Source organism: Culex quinquefasciatus, chromosome 2, assembly GCF_015732765.1.
Source record: "Culex quinquefasciatus strain JHB chromosome 2, VPISU_Cqui_1.0_pri_paternal, whole genome shotgun sequence".
Classification (NCBI taxonomy): domain Eukaryota; kingdom Metazoa; phylum Arthropoda; class Insecta; order Diptera; family Culicidae; genus Culex; species Culex quinquefasciatus.
The window spans coordinates 38,562,795-38,585,740 of record NC_051862.1 but is presented as its reverse complement, the minus strand read 5'-3'; the positions used below and the strand labels follow the sequence as shown (position 1 = coordinate 38,585,740).

The 22,946-nt window shown below is 36.6% G+C and overlaps 1 protein-coding gene across 1 annotated transcript in view; it reads right to left on the bottom strand.

Annotated features, from left to right (window-relative positions):
- Positions 1-990: 990 nt before the first annotated feature.
- LOC6037820 (patronin) overlaps positions 991-22,946 on the bottom strand; it is a 93,798-nt gene continuing 71,842 nt past the window's right edge. The window contains 11 exon segments of the mRNA XM_038254921.1: positions 991-2,645; positions 2,648-2,763; positions 6,121-6,403; positions 6,539-6,733; positions 15,041-15,142; positions 15,941-15,994; positions 15,997-16,011; positions 19,150-19,224; positions 19,534-19,768; positions 19,843-19,949; positions 19,952-20,078. Of these exon segments, the coding sequence (XP_038110849.1) occupies positions 2,620-2,645; positions 2,648-2,763; positions 6,121-6,403; positions 6,539-6,733; positions 15,041-15,142; positions 15,941-15,994; positions 15,997-16,011; positions 19,150-19,224; positions 19,534-19,768; positions 19,843-19,949; positions 19,952-20,078 (1,335 nt within the window). The 3' untranslated portion in view covers positions 991-2,619.

Genomic DNA, 22,946 nt, shown 5'->3' with positions numbered 1-22,946 from the left:
AAATTTTGAGGCTAGGAATTTTGACAGGTATGATTTTCTTAAAGTATTCGCCTCCATTTCTCTCCCACAGAAAAAGTAGGGACAAAGTAGCTGTCAAACTAGGCCAAACTGTTAAAGTCACTCACAAAATGAACTTTGAGTGATTTGAGTTCACTTCTGACGTCACGATTTTCTCCTCTTATAGAGAAATTAAAAGTGAGGGTGTGTGCAACATGGAGTTAAACTTTCTATGAAGTTGCTGTGAAGGTTACCATGACACTTTGAAACTCTGCGTCACGGTTTTCTTGTCTATCGAGAAATTAAAAGAGAGATGTGAGCCGGTAACATGGAGTGAAACTTTCGCAGCTGTCATGGTAAACTTCACAGCAACTTGACAGAAAGTTTAACTCCATGTTGCACTTTTAATTTCTCGATAGTGTTCTTTTAATATTCGCCTTTTTAGGTTTTACGCCGACTCGTGACGTCACGCTGTAAAACCTAATTAGGTTTTACAGCGTGACGTCACGAGCACACACATTTTCAATGAGACACACGTGAAAAAAATGTAAACGGTTCACCCAAGCTGTCAAATTTCTAGCCTAAAAATTGAGTCTAATTTTCTAGGACAGTGTAGCTGTCAGTCGGTTGAAGTCACTCAAAAAGTTGAGTGATTTAGTACATTTCTGACGTGTGACCAGAAATTTGCTGTTTTGCTTATCGAACCACCCTAATACATAGTGTACACTATGTTAATGTTGAATTTCGGACAGTTTCAGGCAGACTAAACACACGAATCCTTTGTTAATAAAAACGATTATATTTTAAATCCTTAAATAAAATTGGTTTTTCGTTCATTAACGTAATATTTTTTGTTGGTTTTGTTTTCACTAATATGGATTTACAAAAGAATTGGTTTTAATCCCTAGTCAATTAAGTGTAGTCCAGCAATAATCATTAGATGTTATTAACTTAAATTGTTAGGAGTCAGAAACAGTTGCATGTTTGTTCTTCTTTTTTGCCTTATTATTCAGTTTATGATCGGCATACGGCCCTAAATGTCGTTAATTAATAACATGCTGTCGCTAATCTTTTATACAGCTCTCCTCTTGCATGTGGCCCTCTAGCATTCGCATTAGTCGCTTCGCCAAGATTAGTTGTTAAACAAATAATTAGATAATAATAACGCCTTTTTTAAAAATAATGATTAGACACGTGTGTTGGGAATAGTTTATGCTTTGTTCGCTACGCGCCGCCGTTCACATCGCGCCCAATACTCAACGGAACGAAACCTAAAATCTACAGTAAATAATAAAAAAAGAGAAACAATGTCAAGTATGATAACCAGATCCGCGTTCACTCAACATCCCTTGTTAAAGTCTTTATTACCGTTTAATTTGAGAGGGGGAGGCTGGCGCGGGGAGGATGGACAGAGGACACATCTACTTACGCAACTAGTGGACTGTTATTTACTATTATGGGTGAGGGTTCCGGTTAAAAACAACTCGCGTTTCGCGGCGAAAGTGTCTCGTCAGTCGTCCAGGGCGCAAACCTAATAGTTGTTCAATGAATGTGAGGTCCTACGGGGACACGATCACACGCTGTAATCCGGGAGATGTCGGGGTTTGAAATAAATTAATGCTTAAATCTATCACTACATCTCATTTGTCTAGTTATTTGTTTTAAACTTTTATTTAATCTTCAGTACTGTGTTAATATTAATCATTTCTTTCTGGATCTTCAGTAATGGTTGGCTTCTATTGAGGAAAAGGTCACATACTGTTTTGGTGAAGAGTAGGAAGAGGAGTTTAGCAACATAGTGAAAGTAGCGATCTCTGTTCAATATGAGCCGATAGACATTCAATTTCTTTGTTATTAAATATTAGTTGTAGAAAAGTGATTTTGGCATGCAATACCGTTTGCAGTCGTTGACAGCAAGTTAATGCAACGTGTTATGCTACTTGAATTTGAGAACTCAACGATTGTTTAAAGAGAAAAATAAACTAGCGAGATTAGAAGCAAGTTCCTGTCACCGACTGCAGACTTTATTCTTCGAAATAAACACGACTTGCACGACTTTTTGCTGTCTTGAATTGATTCAACGGAACATTCTTTCTTCTAGGAAGAGAGCGCTAACTAATTAATATTTATAAATATTTACAGATTCTATACACCTACGTTTCTTTGATCAAAGAACATGCAGCAATTGGTTAGAGCTTGTTTGTTGAGTGAATCTAATACCGAACAGATATCTTTTTCAAAAGAAAATAGGCAACTGAAGAAAACACACTGTCCCAGACACGTTTTCCCCGAGGACCCTGACTCAATTCTACCTGGCTGGCTGGCGTACAGAAAAAAAGCACATTCCTCGCTAAATTTCCCTGCTCGACACTCGTTTGCTCGCCTCAATTCACTTTAGTTTCCCGTTTGGTTTGTTAAAGTAACACGATAAAACATTAAGAGGAGAAAATACTGTTCCTTTGCCTTTTTAGTTGTTTTTGGTGAAGCTTCCCACTCGCTCTCACTCTTTGACACACGATGTTAGGTCCATCCTCCAAAGCGTCGTGTCGTCGTGTGCCTCCTCCTGCTCTGTGCCATCATCACATTCGTGCTGCATTATTGGACGACTCCGGGACGACCGCTTCAAATGACCAGCGCCATGTCCTTTTGCTCGGCAAGTTTGCCTTCTTGCCCTGCCACAGCGAGTTGTGTATCGTGAACGCGTCGATCGTCACGGTGAGGTGTTTGGTGTGCACTTGCGCGAAGCACTTGCCGCCCGAGTTGTACCTGGGGAAGGAAATGGGAGAGGGAGTTTGTTAATATCTTGACTTAGGTTTCATTAAAAACTGTTCTTGAACCACCTTGGTGTCTTTCTGTTTGTATTCAATTCTAAACAAAATGCTATAATGAATGAAATTCTCATTTTAACAATTTTGGGAATTTTGGGACTTTTCAACAATTTTGAGAATATGGAGAATTTTTAAATTTTCGACAATTGTGAGAATTTGGACTAATTGGATAATTTTGATAAATTTTATAACTTTGATAATTTCGAGAATTTTAACAATTTTGATAGTTTTGAGATCTCTGAGATTTTTGAGATTTTTTAGAATTTTGGGAATTTTCAACAATTTCGAGAATTTTAACAATTTTGAGAATTTTAACAATTTTGAGAATTTTAACAATTTTGAGAATTTTAACAATTTTGAGAATTTTGATAATTTTGAGAACATTGAGATTAATAAAAGTAATGAGAATTTTGGAAATTTTGAGATTTTGGGAATTTTTAACAGTTTTGAGAATATTGAGATTTTGATTTTTGATACTGGAGCGGCCGTGGCTGACTGGTTACGGTGTTCGCTTTGTAAGCGAATGGTTCTGGGTTCGATGCCCATCTGCTCCCAACGAGAAAGATTAGAACACAGAAATTAGAAATAATGAATATGAACGAAAAATCAAAGTCGCTCGAGGCGGGGTTCGATCCCCCGTCCTTTGGGTTGGTAAGCAAAAATGCTAACCACTAGGCCATGACGACTTGGTGAACTTGGACTGGAATTAGGAATACTGTTACAGAGAGCGAGTTGTGGCGCTATAACCACGGCAAACAGTGTCCAGGGCATTCGTGGAAATACAATGTCCCATCCCAGATGGTCCCGGAGTACCAAACCTTCTTAGCATGGTGCTCCCAACGAATACAACCAAATCACGGAGCGTATGGTGGTGTGTCCCCACGCTTCTTCCTCCTGTCGATTCAGAATTGTGTTGTTGTTCGAACACCCAGTGCTCAAACTCAACCCAATTACGAGTCATCTCTGCGATACGGCTTTACGCAGTAGGCCTGGCCGCTTTAACGCTTGTGATGTTTCAATGCATTCTAATGCAATGGCGCACTACAAATGTTAATAAATGACAAGAAGAGTGCTAGGCGTCATCTAACCTAAGGCACTCTCCAGGATCCCTTCGAAAGATTGGCTGCGCTAGGGTCTGATTAGATTAGATTAGATTAGATATTGAGATTTTGATAATGTTGAGAACATTACCAATAATGAAAATTTTGGGGATTTTTAACAATTTTAGAATTTTAATAATTTTGAAAAAAAAAATAATTTTGACAATATTAAGATTCTGATTTTTTCAAAGTTTTGACAATTTTGAGAATTTGGAAATTTTAACAATTTGAAAATTTTGGTATTTTGTTAAATTTTAGAATTTTGAATTTTTGAGAATTTTGAGATTTTTTAACAGTTTTGAGAATTTAAACAATTTTGAGAATATTGAGAATTTAACAATTTTTCAGAATTTTAAGAACTGAGAATTTTGAAAATTTAGCAATTTATAATTTTGATAATATTAACAATTTTGAGAATGTTAACAATTATGATTTTTTTTATGATTTTAGAATTTTGATTCTTTTTAAAGAATTTGGAGATTTTTTAACAGTATTTAGAATTTAATAATTTTTGAGAACTTTAAAAATTTTAACAATTTTGAGTATTTTTAGAAGTGTAACAATTTTGAGAATTTTAACAATTTTAAGAATTTTTAACAATCTTGAGAATTTAAAAAAATAGAGGATTTGAAAAATTAAAAAAAATTAGATTAAAAAAATTGAGAATTTTTAAAAATTGAGAATTTTAAAATTCTTGAGAATATTGAGAATTTTCGAACTTTTTAAGAATTGAGAATTTTGGAAATTTTGAGATTTTTGAGAATTTTTGAGAATATTAAGAATTAAAAAAAATAGAAAATTTTGAGGATTGTTTAATTTTGAGAAATTTAACAATTTAAGAACATATTTTTTTGTATTTTGAGATTTTTAAAATATTTGAGAATTTTAACAATTTTGAAAACTTTAACAAAATTGAGAATTGAGAATTTTGAGAATTTTCAACAATTTTGAGAATTTTAGCAATTCTAAGAACATTGAGATTTTTTAAAAGTTTTGAGATTTTTGAAACTTTCAATAATTTTTAACAATTTTTAAATTTTTAACAGTTTTGAGAATTGAAAATTTTGAGAATTTTCAACAATTTTGAGAATATTAAGTATTTAGAGAATATTGAGAATGTTGGATTTTTTTGAGAATTGAGAATTTTTAAGAACTGAGAATTTTGATAATTTTGAAAATTTTTAAAATTAAAAAAAAATTCATAAATCTTGAAAATTTAAAAAAAATTGAGATTTTTTTAGAATTAGGCTGGTACAAATATTTTTAAAAGTTTTGCCACCCCCACCCCCTTCAAAATTGGCCCGAAAAATCAGGGGCAAAAAAATATTTTACAATAAACTTCAAAATTTCAATGAAAATTCATGTGCAACCAGCAGAAATCAAATTAAAATACATTCTTCTGCGTTTAAAATCATTTTTAGCATGTTTGGGTTTATTAAAAAATCTTGAGATTTTTTGAAAATTTTCGAGGCAAAATCTTTTTTTTCGATACAGTTTTTGTTTTTGTCAGATCTTAGATTTTGAAAACTAATGATTGCAAAACAACTGAACTAGTGTAAAATGCATTTTAAAACACTTTTTCATTTAAATGTGAAGACTATGGCTTGTTATTTAAATTTTTATATTTTTGCCCCCTCCCCCGACCTCGGCCAGGGCCGAGGACAAAACTTTTTTAAATATTTGCATCGGCCTTATAAGAATTTTGAGAACTTTGATAATTTGGAGCATTTTTTAACAATTTTAAGAATTTTAAAAGATTTAAGAATTTAAAATTTTTAAGATCTTTGAAATTTTAGATAATTTTAACAATTTTGAAACTTTTGACAACTAAGAATTTTCAACAATTTTAAGAATTTTGAGTATATTAAATATTTTGAGAATATTGAGAATTTTAGGATTTTTTTTAAGAATTGAGAATTTTAAAATTTTTAAAATTTTTAAGAATTTTATAAACCTTTAGATTTTTTAAATTTTTTAGAATTTTAACATTTTTGAAACTTTAACAGTTTTGAGAATTATCAACAGTTTAAAGAATTTTAACAATTTTGAGAATTTTTAGAAATTTGAGAATGTTGAGAAGTCTGAGATTTTAGAATTGAATATCTTTTTGGTCAGGGGAAAAATATAAAAACATTAATTTCTGGGAATTGCTCAGAGATAGAAACAAATTTGGTCGGTTTATTCCCCAAACTTACTTGAAGAACTTGTCGAACATCACGTCGTCCACCTGGCTCGGCCCGGTGCCGTACAGCTTGATGATCTGCTCGTTCTCCGGCCAGTACCCGTACAGCGCCCGAAACTGGCAGCCCGCGTCCCGGAACAGCACCAGGAAGTGCTTCGCCTCGGACCGGGCGATCTTCTCCAGCACCTTCTGCTTGGCGTCGCGGTTCACCGCCCCCGGGAAGACACAGTACTCGACGGCGTTCAGGATGATGCCCCGGTTCGACTTGGTGGCCGGCTGCTTGTACAGCTTGGGACCTGCGGGAGACGGGGTGTTTTGTTAGCTGGCTCTATCGATTTTTTGATAAGTGTGTGTTTAAGCAAGTATTTGTTGAATTCTTAGCAAAAAGCTTTTGTTTGATCATCTAGGCGAGTTTGGGAGAGAGTACAAACCGTTGTAGTCCATCATGGAACTGGCGGTGGACGAGATGTCGCTTGAGCCGTCATCGAAGCCGCGCCTTTTCGTGATGAGCCCCGGCGGAAGCGATCCCGGACCCGACGGCGACGGCAAGTGCCGGCTCGAGGGTCCCATGCCGGGCGACGGGGCACGTCTCGGAGGCGTCGCACGTCCCAGCCCAGAGTCGGAGTCTGGATCGCAGTCGCACATTCATGCCAATCGGGATTAGTTTGTAGGTATATTTTGTTTTGGTTTAGAATTTAGACGAGGGTTGTTAGTGTTGCAGGTAGTTTCCGGTTCCGGCACGCACGAGTTGGTGGTAATGGAACAGGCGTGGGTGAATTTGCGCGCGCAGCAAACGGCAGCGAAAAGGCGCAACGCGGCAAATTTGTGAGTGATGGAGAGAAGAGAAACGAAACAGAAAGGAACGATTTAATAAACGAGCAAACGTACTATCAGCTGCGGGATTGAGGAGAGAGTAGGAATTGCACTTTTTTGGGTTTTTTCTCTTCTCTGGTCGAATTTAAGGAAGCTGTTAGGATTAAGGAAGTTTGAGAGAGATTTGCAAACTGCAACCAGTATTATAGTAATGATAGGAGAAACGAAACACCTGGCAAGATCCGAATTGTTAACGATTTTGTACAGAATTTTGCATTGCCATAATCGAGTTAAATCACAATACAATAGGACACAACGAACACAAAAGGGGATTTAACACAAACTTAAATGAGAAAAACACAAACCAAAACCAGTTGAGGAAATACATGTAACCATTGTCAAACGAAATCAAATGGAAATGTGGGTGAGCAATGTTAAGATATAAGGGTAGGTGAAATTAGGATGACAGTGAGGATGATGATGATTTATGGGTGAGCAAAGGTAGAACCGAATAGGGAAATGAAGAGAAAATGGTAAAGTAAACCCAAATCCACATATAACGGAAATTAAACGTAACTCGTCACCAATTTTTGAATCATTACCATTGATGAATATTTGTTTGCATATATTAAATATTGGGTTTTAGTTCATGTGGTCTGGTGTTAGTGTTAGTAATCTACTATAAGCGTGTAACTACTTGAAATTATTTCTATACTGTTTACTGTTGTTATACTGTTGTAATATTTACGTAATTTACTTTCGATGCTGATATTTGATTCAAAATTATTTTATTATGTTAATTAATACCGTGCAAAGATTGTATAAGCTTTATGTTAGTGTTCAGATTTCCAATACGGCTCGCTAACAGCGCCGATCAAAAAATTACGAACACGAGAACAATGTAAAAAAATATATCAGCGGAATATCAAAACATGGCCTCCCATTTTAGAACTTATCGTTATCGTAATGGGTAATTCTCCGCCAACTCACACAGCAGTTGCCCCGACCCCTCTTCGATTTGCGTGAAACTTTGTCCTAAGGGGTAACTTTTGTCCCTGATCATGAATCCGAGGTCCGTTTTTTGATATCTCGTGACGGAGGGACGGTACGACCCCTTCCATTTTTGAACATGCGAAAAAAGAGGTGTTTTTCAATAATTTGCAGCCTGAAACGGTGATGATAGAAATTTGGTGTCAAAGGGACTTTTATGTAAAATTAGACGCCCGATTTGATGGCGTACTCAGAATTCCGAATAAACGTATTTTTCATCGAAAAAAACACTAAAAAAGGGTCGTGCATAAACCACGTGGCCTTTTTGAGAATTTTTGACCCTCCCCTCATGGTTTTCGTGGTTTCACGCCAACCCCCTATATGACCACGTGGCTTTTTCCTCCCAGGTCAAAAATCTTAAAAAAACAAAATAAGTATAGATTTCAAAATGTTTATCCACAAATGATGTACCGTCAGTGGTGGTGACTTTTAGTCAAAAACGATATTACTGTTGTTATTTTAACACAATAAAAACATTTCAAATTATATCGAAATAAATATTGTTGGGGAATGCTCCTGAATTTACCAACATTTTCCCAGAATATGGCTAGTATAATCACACCGTTCATAAATGCCAATCGTTTTAAAATAAACTCAAACTCACCCTTTAGAGGGGGTGACATTGGGTCAAACAGAAAACATTTTAATTTGTGTAGGTGCTGTAACACTATTAAAACCAATTTAATAATATATAAAAAAAACAGAAATTCACTTAAAAGTGTGAAAAAAGTATGATATCACAATGTTTAAGGTAAATAATAACAGTATAACAATTTATTGAAATGGTACAGAAAGTAAAAAATACTCTCAACAAAACAAGCAACTTAGTAAAACATATGTATTCAAAATTATGGAATTGCAGTGCAATAAATTGCATCCAGAATAAATATGCTTTAAGAATTAAAGCTATTTTGATTTATAAACAGCATTCATGATTTAATTTAAATGCGCTTTAAAATATTTTCTTAAATTTGAAATTAATTAAATAGAAAAGTTTTGTTTCAGGAAAAAAAAATTTCCATTTTATTTTAAGGAAAATATCTAGTTATGAAAGCTCCTAGTTAATATTCATTTTATTCCAAACATTCATGAAAATCCAAACTAAAGCAACTTTTCTTTTTAATTAAGCATGATTGATTCCAATGATTCAGTGTGTCCAAAAAAGTCGAGCTATTTAATTTTTTCTCCATACATACAAACATTCAATATTACGACCTTTTGAAATGTTGGTCTTAATTTTTTTTTGAAAATATTGATTTCGAAAAGATCGGAAAATTTCACTAAAGTTTTATTTATTAACATTGAAAATCGCACCATTAGTTGCTGAGATATCGACATAAGAAAATTATGGGTTGTTTGGGTAGTAAACATCCATTTTTCTGTTTTAAAATCTTTGCATGGCAATATCTTAGAAACAAAGCAACAAAGAATTTTCTCAGCATTTCAAAATTATTTTTTTTTAAATTAGGCAAACTTGGGCACTAATTTTTTTTAAATTAATAACTGCAACTAATTTTAAAAAAGTTACCTAAAAATAGCTATAACTTGAAAACGGTGCACTTTATGAAAATTTCACTAATGTACTTTTAGTAGATTGCAAATTTGATTTTACATCGAAAAATAAAATTGAAATTAAGTTGCGGTCAATATTTCGATTTTTTTTAATCAGTATTGATTCAAAAATTCATAACTCAAACAACGATTTTTTGCCCGTTCTGAAAATTTCTGAAAAGTTGGCAAAATTAAAAAAAAATAAAAATAGTGTTTTTTTGCAAATCATGTTTTAGTGACAAAAAGTGAAATTAAAAATCAGCAAAGTAAATTACCATTTATAATTTTTTTTCAGTGTAGTTTTTATCCATAACTATAACTTTGCCGAAAACACCAAATCGACCAAAAATTTCTTCAAAAGATACAGATTTTTTAATTTTCATTGCTGACAAATTTGTATGGAAAACTATATGGACAAACTAATGATGCAAAATGGCTTGGGCACCAAAAAAGGTTTCAGGCGGATTAAAAAAATCAAAAAATAAAATTTAAGAATAAAGACCGATTTTGTATAGAATTGCTCGAAAATCGATTTCGTGTCTTTGGAAAAGTTGTAGACAACGCGCTATAAATCATTATTTTAGTCATGGACATTCAAATTGTTTAAGTCTTACTCTTACTTTAAATTGATTTTGCTATCGACTACGTGTTTTGATAAATTTAAAAAAGATTGAACTGAAATTTGGAATTTATTTTACATTTTTTTCAGTTGTTAAAATAGGCAATTATCTACGATTTAAGATTTTTGATCCAACTTTTGGTTGGAGATATTACCTCAAAATAAATACAAAAAATTTTTTAAATAAGTTAATTTTTCAATCTTTTCAATATCTTTTAAATTATTTACACTGGGACACCCAACGCATGTCCAATATAGACGGATACCAAAGCCTCCCTGAAACGTTGGAACGGTAACTTCATCTCACAGGTTTTCGGGCTTGTCTCCGCGGATTTTCAGGCGATTTTTTTTACTAGAGCAAACAAAAGTTGGATCGACGTTTTTGATCGCATAAATTACAGATTTGATCATATCGAGTTCTGCAAAGTTTAAGGATCATCTAGACATCCTTATAATTCACTCAAAAAAAATGTCCCGGTTGGTTGAGTTATGCCCGAGAACCAGCGAGTTGAAAGTACCGTTCCATCTTTTTTAATGAATTTTATTTATGTTGATCTTGACGGCATTGTATTGAAATTTATTGTACAAATTGATTTAGGCATTTGAAAATTAAGTGACTTTTCAAAACTTAAATTATTTTAATGTGTCTATATATTTGAGTGGTTTTATCTCAAATTTGAAGTTGAGGGTATAGTATATTTTCTCAGCTTAAAGAAAAACTAATATTTTCAGGAAAGGGCACCTTTGGCCCCTATTTTTTAATCTTTAAATTAATTGAGAAACAAAAACAATGTTTGCTTGAAGCTCGTTTTTTTTTCTCTAAAAATCTAAAATGTTTGCCCATGTTTCTCTTTGGCTCAAGAGATGGTCCCTATTAACAAAAAAAAAAAAAAACTAAAAAAATATCTACAACTTTGACGATGGATAGTAATCGTGTATTTTATGTAATGTTATGTAATATAACAATCCGAATTGTGTAACCAACGAAATAAGGAATATATTTTAGACCAAAATGTTCATCAAATTTTTTGGTGGATCTTAAAGTATGTATCGTTCGTTTTTTCGTTACTGGTTATTTTTTAATGTTTGACGTTTCTCTTGCAAATGAGGTAGTGAAACTGAAATTTTGCGCGATAATCCTGAAATTGGGGTTTTTAGTTTCTTTGTACTTAAAAAATATTGCATGAGAGAGGAGATACAAGATATCTTGAGTTTGTTTTAAGTGTCAAAAGGAAATCTTTCGATTAAGATTCTTCGATCACTTATAGGACCAGCTACGGTAGTTAGCTAAGATCTGAGATTTTGAAAAAAAAAATTCGCAGAGAATCATTTTTAGACACTTCATTTATAATACATATTTAGCTTTTTGCCTTGTTACGAAACTCTTATAAAATTGTCAGCAATATTTATTTTTTAAGTTGTTCCAAAATAGAACTATCGAAGACTACATCTACTTTCAATGCAAATTTGCAAGCACATTTTTAGTTACTTGATACCATCAACAAAAATGAAATTGTGTTTGCATTTTGGTACGCTTTAGGTATATTAACTTTGGATACTGTCACTTTATTTTAACAGCTTTTAAACTTTTGCAAAACGTAGTTACATGAGTATTAAAAGTGTACATTCAATTACAGGCTCAAAGTATTGATATGAATCTGCCGAAATATATAATTCAATATTGAATTGGAAAATATTATGACATTGAAATATAAGTAATAATTTTAAACACAATAATTATATGGTTTTGAAGTGTAACAAAAAATGTATGCATATAAATAAATTTAAAGCGTATTTTTTTTTGTTTTTTTATGAAAAGATTTTTTAAAGGCCACGTGGTCAGCCGTCGACCCCCTCCCCCATGGCTTTTCATGGTTTTTTTCGGTCGGATTTCGACCCCTCCCCTAAGGAGACCACGTGGTTTATGCACGACCCCAAAGTTTAAAAATTTTCCCATTTTCCGTTACTTGACTGTAAAAAATTTGGAACATATTTTATGGGAAATTTAATGTACTTTGAATCTACATTGACCCAGAAGGGTCATTTTTTCATTTAGAACAAAATTTTTCATTTTAAAATTTCGTGTTTAACTTTGCAGGGTTATTTTAGAGGTAACAATGTTCTACAAAGTTGTAGAGCAGACAATTACAAAAAAATTGATATATAGACATAAGGGGTTTGCTTATAAACATCACGAGTTATCGCGATTTTACGAAAAAAAGTTTTGAAAAAGTTGGTCGTCATCGATCATGGCCGTTCATAGTCACCCGCGACAGACACGGACGACGAAACGAAGAAAACGCAAAAAGTAACTTTTCAAAACTTTTTTCGTGAAATCGCGATAACTCGTGATGTTTATGAGCAAACCTCTATTCAACAACTTTTGTAGAACATTGTTACACTCTAAAAAATAACCCTGCAAAGTTAGAAAAACACGAAATTTTAAAATGAAAAATTTTGTTCTAAATGAAAAAATGACCCTTCTGGGTCAATGTAGATTCGAAAAGTACATTAAATTTCCCATAAAATAACATGTTCCAAATTTTTTTACAGTCAAGTAACGGAAAATGGGAAAATTTTTAAAACTTTTTTAGTGTTTTTTTCGATGAAAAATACGTTTTTTCGGATATTCTGAGTACGCCATCAAATCGGGCGTCTAATTTTACATAAAAGTCCCTTTGACACCAAATTTCTATCTCATCACCGTTTCAGGCTGCAAATTATTGAAAAACACCTCTTTTTCGCATGTTCAAAATGGAAGGGGTCGTACCGCCCTCCGTCACGATATCAAAAACGGACCTCGGATTCGTGATCAGGGACAAAAGTTACCCCTTAGGACAAAGTTTCACGCAAATCGAAGAGGGTCGGGGCAACTTTTCCCGATTTCGTGTGAGTTGGTAGAGAATTACCCTAATACGATGATTTTATTGGCAATACAATAACCAACGATAACTCTTTCAACGTAAAGGAGGTATATGACTATGTATGACAAACAAACAAACTCGAACTTTTGGCAGTTTGTCTGCTTTTTTTGTTTGCTTGCGAGTTTGGCAAACTGTCAAACACGCACTTTGAGTTTGTTTGTTTGTCATAGTCTAATACCTCCTTGATGTTACGGTTATTGTTATTATCACCACAAAGGGTTTAAAATAGATTTTTAAATCAATCTTGAAAAAAATACTTCGCGACCTTCCTTGTTAGTAAATGGTAAATTGTTGTCTTGTAAATGTATTTATTTATTTTTTGTTGTAAAATACGTTGTGTATAAATATCAGAAACGATGCTTAATCGTGTTTTAACCGCTTAAAATTACTAAAAGGGCTTCATAACTTTATTATTTTTAACTCAATTCAAGTAAGCCTTGAAATGAACATATTCAAGAAAATAAAACATCTCAGAATTTTAAAACTTTTGATAAAACGTTATGGTCAAAAATCACAAAATACCGTTTTTTAAACTTATATTTTCAAAATTAGCAATATGGGTATCAAACGACGCCTAATTTCGTATAGTTCTACACGGTATCACAATTTTGGTGTAAAATACTAAAATTGAACAAATTACTACATATTTTTGAAAATAATTGTATGAAAAAAGTTACGTAAAATGAAATTTTGATCACAGGAGGCTGAATAAGCAAAAATTCAAAAAACGTCAACAACGAAAAAAGTCAGAACGAAGTTTGTCGAATAAGGCTTGTTATACATAAAAAATGTAATACAGTGAAAAACAATTTAAAATTTTGCGCAATTTGATACCCAAATTTTGACAACAAAAAATTGAATTAACAAAGCTTTTTTTTTGGTAATTTTATTATATGTTCTAGCATTTAACAGTACAAATAGTAAAATTGTTAGACAAGCTCTGGAATTTGTTTGGTTACAAACTTCAATGCTTGTTCGATTACTCTGTCAATCAAATCGTGAAAGCTTGGCAAAAATAATCGTAAATTATGCGTGGAACAATACTACATACCATTATTAAACGACCACCGCCAAGCCGACCTGTCCAGGTCAGCTTTTTGTCCAAAACAATAACTTCGTCTGTTCCATCCTGGCTCAAAACTATTGTTTGTCACCGTGTATTGATGGCTTAAGCCTCCATTGTTGGTTTGCACCGCAACCGAACGAACCGATTTCGGGGAATTTATATTTTCAAATGAATTACAATCATCTAATTGGCACTGGTGGTTGATTCTTCGACAGCGCTCACAACACCACACAGAGAATCGTATCGAACGAGGATCAACGGGTGAGATTCGATTGTTTCGAACAGATGCACACCTAACGCACAGCATGGTTCGTTGATACTGAACTGTTTTTATCTAGTTTGAGAAATATGTTTCACTTTTTCCTACTAACAGCTTAGTGTAAATTTTCACAAATGTTTTCTAATTGTTTGGCTATCGTGTTGTGTTAGTATTGGCGTGTGTGTTAAGTTCAAGTATTGTAGTGCTTGAAACTAGTTACAGTGATTTGAGTAACTTTTATCATAAAAGTTTTATGTTAGTTTTTAATGCATTTTCGATTTGTATAGATTTAACAAGAGAAGCTAAATAATGTGCATCAGAATTGTCTCGAAACTAAAAACTGTTGTAAACCCAATTATAAACAAAAAGCTGTAAATTTTTAACCCGCTCCATTTAGATCAAGCTGTTCCAAAGAAGTTTGCTCACATTAACCAATAAGTATTAAAAGTTTTCCTGTAGACCAAAGTATGAACCTTTTCACCAAAAACCAAAAAAACAACCAAATAAATGTGCCTCCCAAAAAAACAGAAGAAAACAGAGAAAAACACAAAACTGTCTCACGTGTGTCTGTGTATATTTTCATGTTTTTTTTTTGTTTGGTTGGCAGCATTGATTGACGAATGTGGGGGAGTTGGGAGGGAGGAACCTTACCGCATAGATTCATCAGGGAGTTGGATTTACGTCCCCGGAAATTGGCACCTTTCGCTAGCGAGATACGTGATAGGGTACGACCGCGTTCGATCGTCGCCGGTTCTGCAAAACAATTAGGGTTGTGGTTGGTTGGTGATTTGTGTGCTTGTTTATTTTTTTCTTTCTGTGGTTGGGTAAAAGTTGTTCTCTTCCCTTTGGCCTATACTATCGAGAATGTTGGTTTCATCACATAACATATCTTTGAGCGAAAGGGTTTAATGTTTCACGAAAAAAATGTATACTTTTATATTGGAACGACAACCGCTTGAGAAATGGAAATAAAGTCGAAAAAGAAATCTGCAAACTGAAGGTAACTGCTCGTTGTATACGTAGTGTTGATAAGATATTGTTTCAGTAAATATACTATTTCAAAATAAAAACTGAAGCCAGAATAAAAGTGAAACAAGGTGTGAAAGTTTGATATAAGATAGAATAAATCTTATGTGCACGTCAATGAAGAAGGAAACAAAATACCAAAACAGATTTATTTTCACAGAGGAAAACAAACAAAAAATGGAGGACCCAAAACCGTAACGTTGAAATTTTGAACGTGGTCGTGTGAATTTGGGCTACCAGAACGAAGAAATGACATGCATTTGAACTGTGAAATCTAAGAGAGAAGAGGCATGACTGACTGTTAGAAATATTCAAGATTAAACTAAAGATAACAATCATGCAAAATTAAATTAGCGTGTTGTCATTCTAATGAGTCAAGAGTTCATGCATGTGAACTGGAGATGATTAGTTGATACTTAACTAGTGGTGAAACTAATCGTGAAAGGTTAGTATAGATTAAAGTGGAACACGTTTCAAAACAATATAGAAAAACAAAGTTAAAGTTGGGTAGAAACCGCCACCAACCTCTTCCAGTTTTGTACGAGCCTCGTCGGCCGATCGGTGTTGAGCTGCTACTTGATATTCATCCGGTGATTCTAGATATATTGGCAGTTGTGTTGATGTTTGTTTATTTTTAGATCGCAATTGAGTGGAGATGGTGCAAAATCGTCGCGATAATTTACAAGAGCACGCGAAGTTTACGGCGAGGTGTATATTGTGAGTTATTACAGGCGAGGAAAAGAAGAAAAATATATAAAAATTGTTAGTTAGGTACTATCGACTACTTGGACTCTACACTAGTATGTAGGATTTTTTTGGGACTGAACGGGGAAGCACATCTGCAAATATTTAAGCTTTTCCGGCGACAAGGACTAACTACGATAACTACGTACGTCAAAGCGATCTAAATTCTAATTCTTTACCAACACCAGGGGAACCACATTTAAGATTAATAAAAACTTTCAAGTTTGTTTTGTGTTGTGAAACGCAATTCATTTATGACTAATTCTCATCGAAACCCAGACACATATTCCGCTTGTATTTCACTTGACTTTCGCTCGTAAGGAAATTTGGCTCGAAACTCGAGCAAATTTTCTTACTGGGTTTATTTGTCACTACAAGTATCCAGACAATTCTAGCAGCTGTTCGTTAAGATGTAACAAAATGAAGTGTACTGAAGCCAAATTCCAAATACAGTACCGGTTCGGTAATTGGGCTGATCAAAAATGACGAGGGGATATATTCAGATTAAAATATAACAATAAAATTTGCTAGAATACATCTCTAGAGTTTACATATTTTTGGGTGTAACATTAAATAAAAAAAAAAACTGCAAAAAAAACATTTGTGGATTTTTTTTGCATCCGCTTACCCCTCGATCATTTTGCTTTGTTATTGTTTTTTGACGTTTGACTACAGCCTAGTTAAACAACACTCTTTTAACGAACAGTACTGTGTGAGCATCATTGATTTCGACAGGGGTTTTTAAAAACTTTAAGAGCTAATAGTTCGTGTCTCATGTAACAGCATTGCCAAAGACACCGAAGCGATTCGTCTACTCTGGAGAATGGTACCGAGTTTATAACATTTTCGGTTCAAAACTCAAAGTTTTTCTACAAGCTTTTTCGGCAGCAGAACGAATTGGCTCGATTTTTCTCACTGTAGGCATACTGCCTATCATTGAAGAAACGACTGTTATCCACTTTTGTCAAGAGCGAGAATTTCAAATTTTGTATTGGACATTTGGGGGTGGGAGTGGGTGGGTGGTTGGGTGAGGGGGTCCAAAAATCTAAATTTTGCGTTGCGTAGTAAAAGTACGCTCTCTTGAGATTTGGTGGCAAACACTAAATCGTGTTTTTCTATTAATTAAAAAGGTTGTAGTTTTCGTTTTCAACATTATTAATAGTAGACGAATCTCTTCGTACGCTTTGGAAAAGTTGCTTCCCGGAACATGAACTATAAACTCATGACAATTTTGAAAAATCCAAAAATTGTCAAGGTAAACCCAAAACTGGGACTGAAGACCTGTTTCGAGAGAATTGTGGCCTCGAGCCAAGAGAACAGCGGTACCATTTACGGACAGAGAGAACACAGCTTGAAATGAACGAGAGAATAATGGCCTCGAGTTTATTTCCAAATGAAAGTTCATTCGTCAAAACAAAATGTGTCATATGCGGGAATCGAACCAGGGACCTTTGACAAACTAACTAAATGGCTTTACTGCCTCGGCCACCACCGCCTGGTGATTCAAGAGTGGTCAGAAGTCGATGTATGACGCTTGTTGGAGATTTAATGTTTCAATTGACGAATGAACACATTTGTTTTCATGGTGTGAGTTAGTGACAATATTCTCTCGACTTTAGCATTGAGCTCTCAAAAATGGTCAATATTATTATCGGATTTGAGACGAATTTGCAAAATAATCCAAACTGTCAAAATGTTTAGCCGCCCATTACAGATTTTCAAATAATCTCAAGATACAAATTTTCGAATATTCTTAAAACATTGATTTTCGAATATTTTCGTACAATTTTACATGAGCAGCAGCCAAAATTGAATGGAGATTTGTCTGGACGAACCAATGATACACAGTTGCAGCACAGAGAACAGATGTACATCTAGGCTCGAACTTGTGTGTAATGTTGCACTAAAAAAAAATGCGTTGCGTACAATCTTGCATCAAAGAAATTAGAGTGTAAAAGATACGCTTGGCGGCGCCACCGTCGCGGCTAAAAATACTTGATATAACAATATAGAATGGCTCAAAAATTTCGAACAAAAGTAAATGTTTATCTTGTTAAAATATACCATCCACTTCACTGTTAACTAGAATTAATGCAAAAAATCATTGACATTAACAAAAACAGAACAAAAAATTCATTCAAAAAATATTTTTTGGGCGAAGGATAGTCAGACATGGGTCTGATGTCGTTCATACGGAATGTTTTGTGAAGTGATTGGATGGTCCAACGTCCTGCTACTGAAGGCCATCATGATTTTGGAAGTGGCGCTATCTAGGCGGATGGTGCACACTCTAGCTCATTTCAACGAATTTTGGTTTGAATTTTTACACACGTTTTTCAATGCTGTTTCTTCAATGATATACATCTGTTCTCTGTGATTGCAGTTCAGTCATATGGAAGCCCTAGGGAATCGCATTTATTCTGCCGATTTCGTGGAGAATTGGACTGATAGTTGAAAAGTTGTTTTTTTTTTCAATCATTTATAAATACTTATTTTTGCCCAATTATTATTCGTATCACAACAATAAAAGATAATTCTGTTCCTTTAAAACCCGTAATTTCTGGTTAGTGAGAAACCCTCCACCGCGGAAACAAACAGTTTCAAGCAACAACGCGGTACACAACGACATATAAAACAACTCTTTGATGGTGGCAAAGCAAACAAACATTACCTTCGAAGTTCAACGATTCTTTGGTCAAGTTCACAAGCGGACAAACTTTTCGGTTGAAGGAGAAAGGAAGGAAGCAGGGAATGTGGGTTGTCGCAGACATCGAGGAAACGTAGGTATACACATACAAATGCAATGTAATGGACAAGAGACAATCATTAGAGCTCATCGCTAGCGAGACATGGGAATTAAACGGAACTGAACACATTCAACTTATCCTACATAAATTAACTTGCTCGAACGAATATCACTAAACAATGTAAACAATATATAAAAACAGAATGCAAAATACGACAAAAAAACCATAATGGGGACACCTTACCTCTTATTGCTAGTGAATCCTGCGATCCTCGGTAGTAATCTCGTCGCATGGAGTTGGAACTCTGCAGGCCGATTCCTGGTTTGATGTGACGACGATGATCAAGAAGGGGGCGCACACACAAAAAGCACAACAAAACGTGGCACATGGAACACATGGAACCGAAGACAATTGTTAAAGAATTGAAAAAATAAAACAAAATTTAATCAAAACGAAAAGGTGAACGAATTCTGTAATAAAATCAAACAAACTAAAGAATCTTGTCTCGCCGAAATTCGATAGCTTTTAGGACAGAAATTCGAAAAATCACAACAGACACAAAAGCAAAACGACGACGGGACACATTCCAGAAGAGATGACCCTCGTCGCACCTTCGTCGGTACTCACCGGTCAAATTCGAGTTGGAGCCCTTTTTGCCCCGACTGCTGAGGCTGGACGTTTCGCTCAGGTCCACCGAACCGGTCTCCACGTGGATGGTCTTGGGCCGAGGCCGGCTCAGCTTCTGAGGTCGCATTTTGGCCGCTGGGGTTGGGGTTTGGTGCAGTTGCGCTGACGATGACTGGTTCATCATGGCCTGGTGCTGCTGGTGCTTCATCAACAGCTCCCGGTCAATGGTCTTACCCTGAGGAGGAGTAGGAAAATGCAAACAATCAGCAACCAATCTAGGTGTCTTCAATTGAGACCCTAATCGCTTACTTCTCTCTCCGCTTCTTCGATGGCTTTTTTGACCTTGTGCGCTTCGAGGATCTGCTGCCGCCGGGCAAACTGTTCCTCCTTTTTGCGCGCTCGTTCCTCCTCCTTTCGCGCTCCTTTTCCCGCCGCTGCATCGCCTCGATCTCTTTGCGCGCTTTGGCCTCCTCGGCCTGCTGTCGCCGCTGGAGCGACTGCAGCATGATCTTCTCCTTTTTGCGTTCCATCTCGTCGACGGAGTTCTAAAAAAAATAATAGAAAAAATATAAGGGACCATCCATAAACCGTGGACGCGTTTTAGGAAAGAGAAAACGCGTTTTTATGTTTGACTTAAAATAAACAAAAACTAGAGCACGCAGTGTAAACAATAACAAACATATTTTATTTGGTTGGGCATTCTGTGCATTGTCCCGAAATTTGGTTGAATTTGGTCGGGACTTCCCGAATTATAATTACAAATGCGTAGGCTAGTGGGGCTTGTACGTGTGTCAAACGCGTTCTGACCTGAAATCCTTTTGGCCAGTATATACATCAATTTGCAGGGTGTGTCAAGATAGCACGACAAGATTGAAACTTCTTTTATATGAATCTTTATTTATCTTTTGAAAAAGCATGCTGAATTTGTCCTTAATGAGAAATCTGTGCTAGTAATTCAAATAGATAGTCCCTAAGTCAAACAGTTTGCCTGCATTTGTTTACAGAAACATCACATAAATTTGACTTGGTTTGCGAGTTTGCCACAAACAAGTTTGCGGGTTTGGCAAACTGTCAAACGCAAAAAAGTAGGTTTTTTGTTTGTTTGCCATAGTCTAATAGCTCCTTCAATCAGAATTGCCCCATTCCCTTTAAACGCGTTTTACAAATTAAGCTTCATTACTCATAGGGTTTTCAGATCATCAATCTTTCTGGCTAATCGGTAAGGTCTTTTGATAAATTATCCAATAGCTATCGCTTGATAGACTAAATTTTTATCAAAATATCTGAGACCCGGCTTAAAAAAATATACATAACACTTAAGTGCTTATAACTATTGATAGGGCTGTCAGATCTTCAATCTTTTGAAGTCTAAGTGCTCATAACTTTTGAAAGATCGTCAGATCTTCAATGTTTTGTGCTCATAGGAAATCCAACGTTTTTATTAAAATATTTGAGATGAACAACACTTAAGTGCTTTTAATTTTTTAAAGGTTTGTCAAATCTTCAATGTCCGTTGGAGAGGTCTTTTGATTACCCATCCAACGATGGTTCGCATGACAGATCCGAACAAGGGTTTTATCAATGTTTGCGGTTAAACAGCGATCGACCCCTCGGTGCGCGGCCGGTCTGTCTACGTAAACGTCTTTGGCGCCGTTTCGTGCTGTTTTGCCGTTGAGGAGGAAGAAGAAGAAGAGAAACAATAAACGTCAGTTAGAAAGAGCATTCAAGAGCGAAACACGTCTTTCATTTTGCTCGTCCGCGAATCACCGGAAAGATTCCCTGCGGTGTGGCCTCCCGGTTCGGACGCCGGAGCGGGTTCGAACAGCATCTTAATACAGTCCGCTACATTTTGGTCCTTCGCGCGTCGGATATGGAACCAGAACAGAAGGCCCTCACCTCGGAGCGTGACGTCATTCTCGCGCAGGTGAAGGAGGAACTGTCCACCGCGAAAACAGTCAAGGCTCGCAATCCGTCCCTCGGCGAAGTGGCGGAACGGCGGGACAAACTCATCGAACTTGCTCGGTGTTTCGAAGCCGTCCAAACCGCGATTGAGGAGGCTACACCCAACCTGGAGGAGGAGTTCAACAACCGACTTCAGTTCGAAGAAGCGTACTATCGAGCAAAGGATTTGTATGCTGAGCGCCTGGAGGACAGCGAGTCCAAGGCCGGTACGGGCAATCGGCAGAAAAGCGATGATCTGTGGGACGCCGTCAGGATCATTCAGGAGACACAACAGCAGATTCTCCTCATGCAGTGCCAGAACCCGCCGCCACTGGCGCCACCGGCGGGGAGTCAGGTGTCGAATTCGGAACCCCAAAGCGTCGCGGAGGCGCTGAAGGTGTTTGCCAAGCCTGCCGAAGAGAAGTTGCAAGCGTGCCGCACGGCCGGCTGCCAGCAACGACACCACACAATGCTATGCTTGCAGCAGCAGCAGATTCAAGAACCGGAAGAGGCAGGCCGCGACCGACCTGCAACACAACCAAGGAGAACGGAGGTCTCGTCGGTCTCCGAGAACGCAACTCAATCGAGATGGTCGTCGGTGCCATTACCGCCTGCGGAGATCGTCTGCAAGGAGAAAGAGGACGGAGAATCGCAACAGGTGCGAGGTCTCGTCAACAACAACAGCGGATCACAAGTATCCCACATCACAGAGGAATCGGTCAAGCGCTTTGGGATGAAGTGCACGAATGCCTCTCTGGAAGTCTCCGAGGCCAACGGAGATATCGTCGGGACCACGCCCGGCGCAGACACGCGGGTGATGCCTTCGCGTTTCAACTGTGAAACCAAGCTCACCACGCAAGCCTACGTTTTGGGAGGCCTGACGACGGCCTTGCCGAGTCAGCGCTTCAGCGTAGCAGATGGACAGGTCAAGAATCTACAAAGAATCCTCGTGGCACAGCGTTCCATCTTCGGATGGATGGTGGCGAGGAAAATCTGGAAGCCGTGTCGAACACGCACTCCCTACATGGTTCTTAACGTCGCCCAGGAACTCGACATCAATCGCTCCTTGCGGTTGTCCTTGGAGGACCAGGAGATCCTCGGTACAAAGCGCCTGCGGGCCAACAAAGGCAAGTTCCAACGGAAATCCAACTCCAAGGAACAGATTGTGAAGGAGGACATCATCGGGATCAAACTCCGGGTCGTTCACGACGGCTGCTACGCCACAACGACCGGGGTCTCGCGGAACAATCTGGATCGACAAAACACGAAGCTATGCAAGAAACTCCGAACTGTTGGTCCGGCGAACAAGTACAAGTACACGAAGGGCAAGCAGATTCTCGAGAAGCGGCCCTCTACAACCTGCGACCGGAGAAGCGTTCCGGCTCAAGCACCCCAGGGATGCAGTTCGCGAGGCTGGCCAGATCAAGCGGGACTGGTTCGGAACGTGAAGACGCGACGAGGAAAGCACGAGT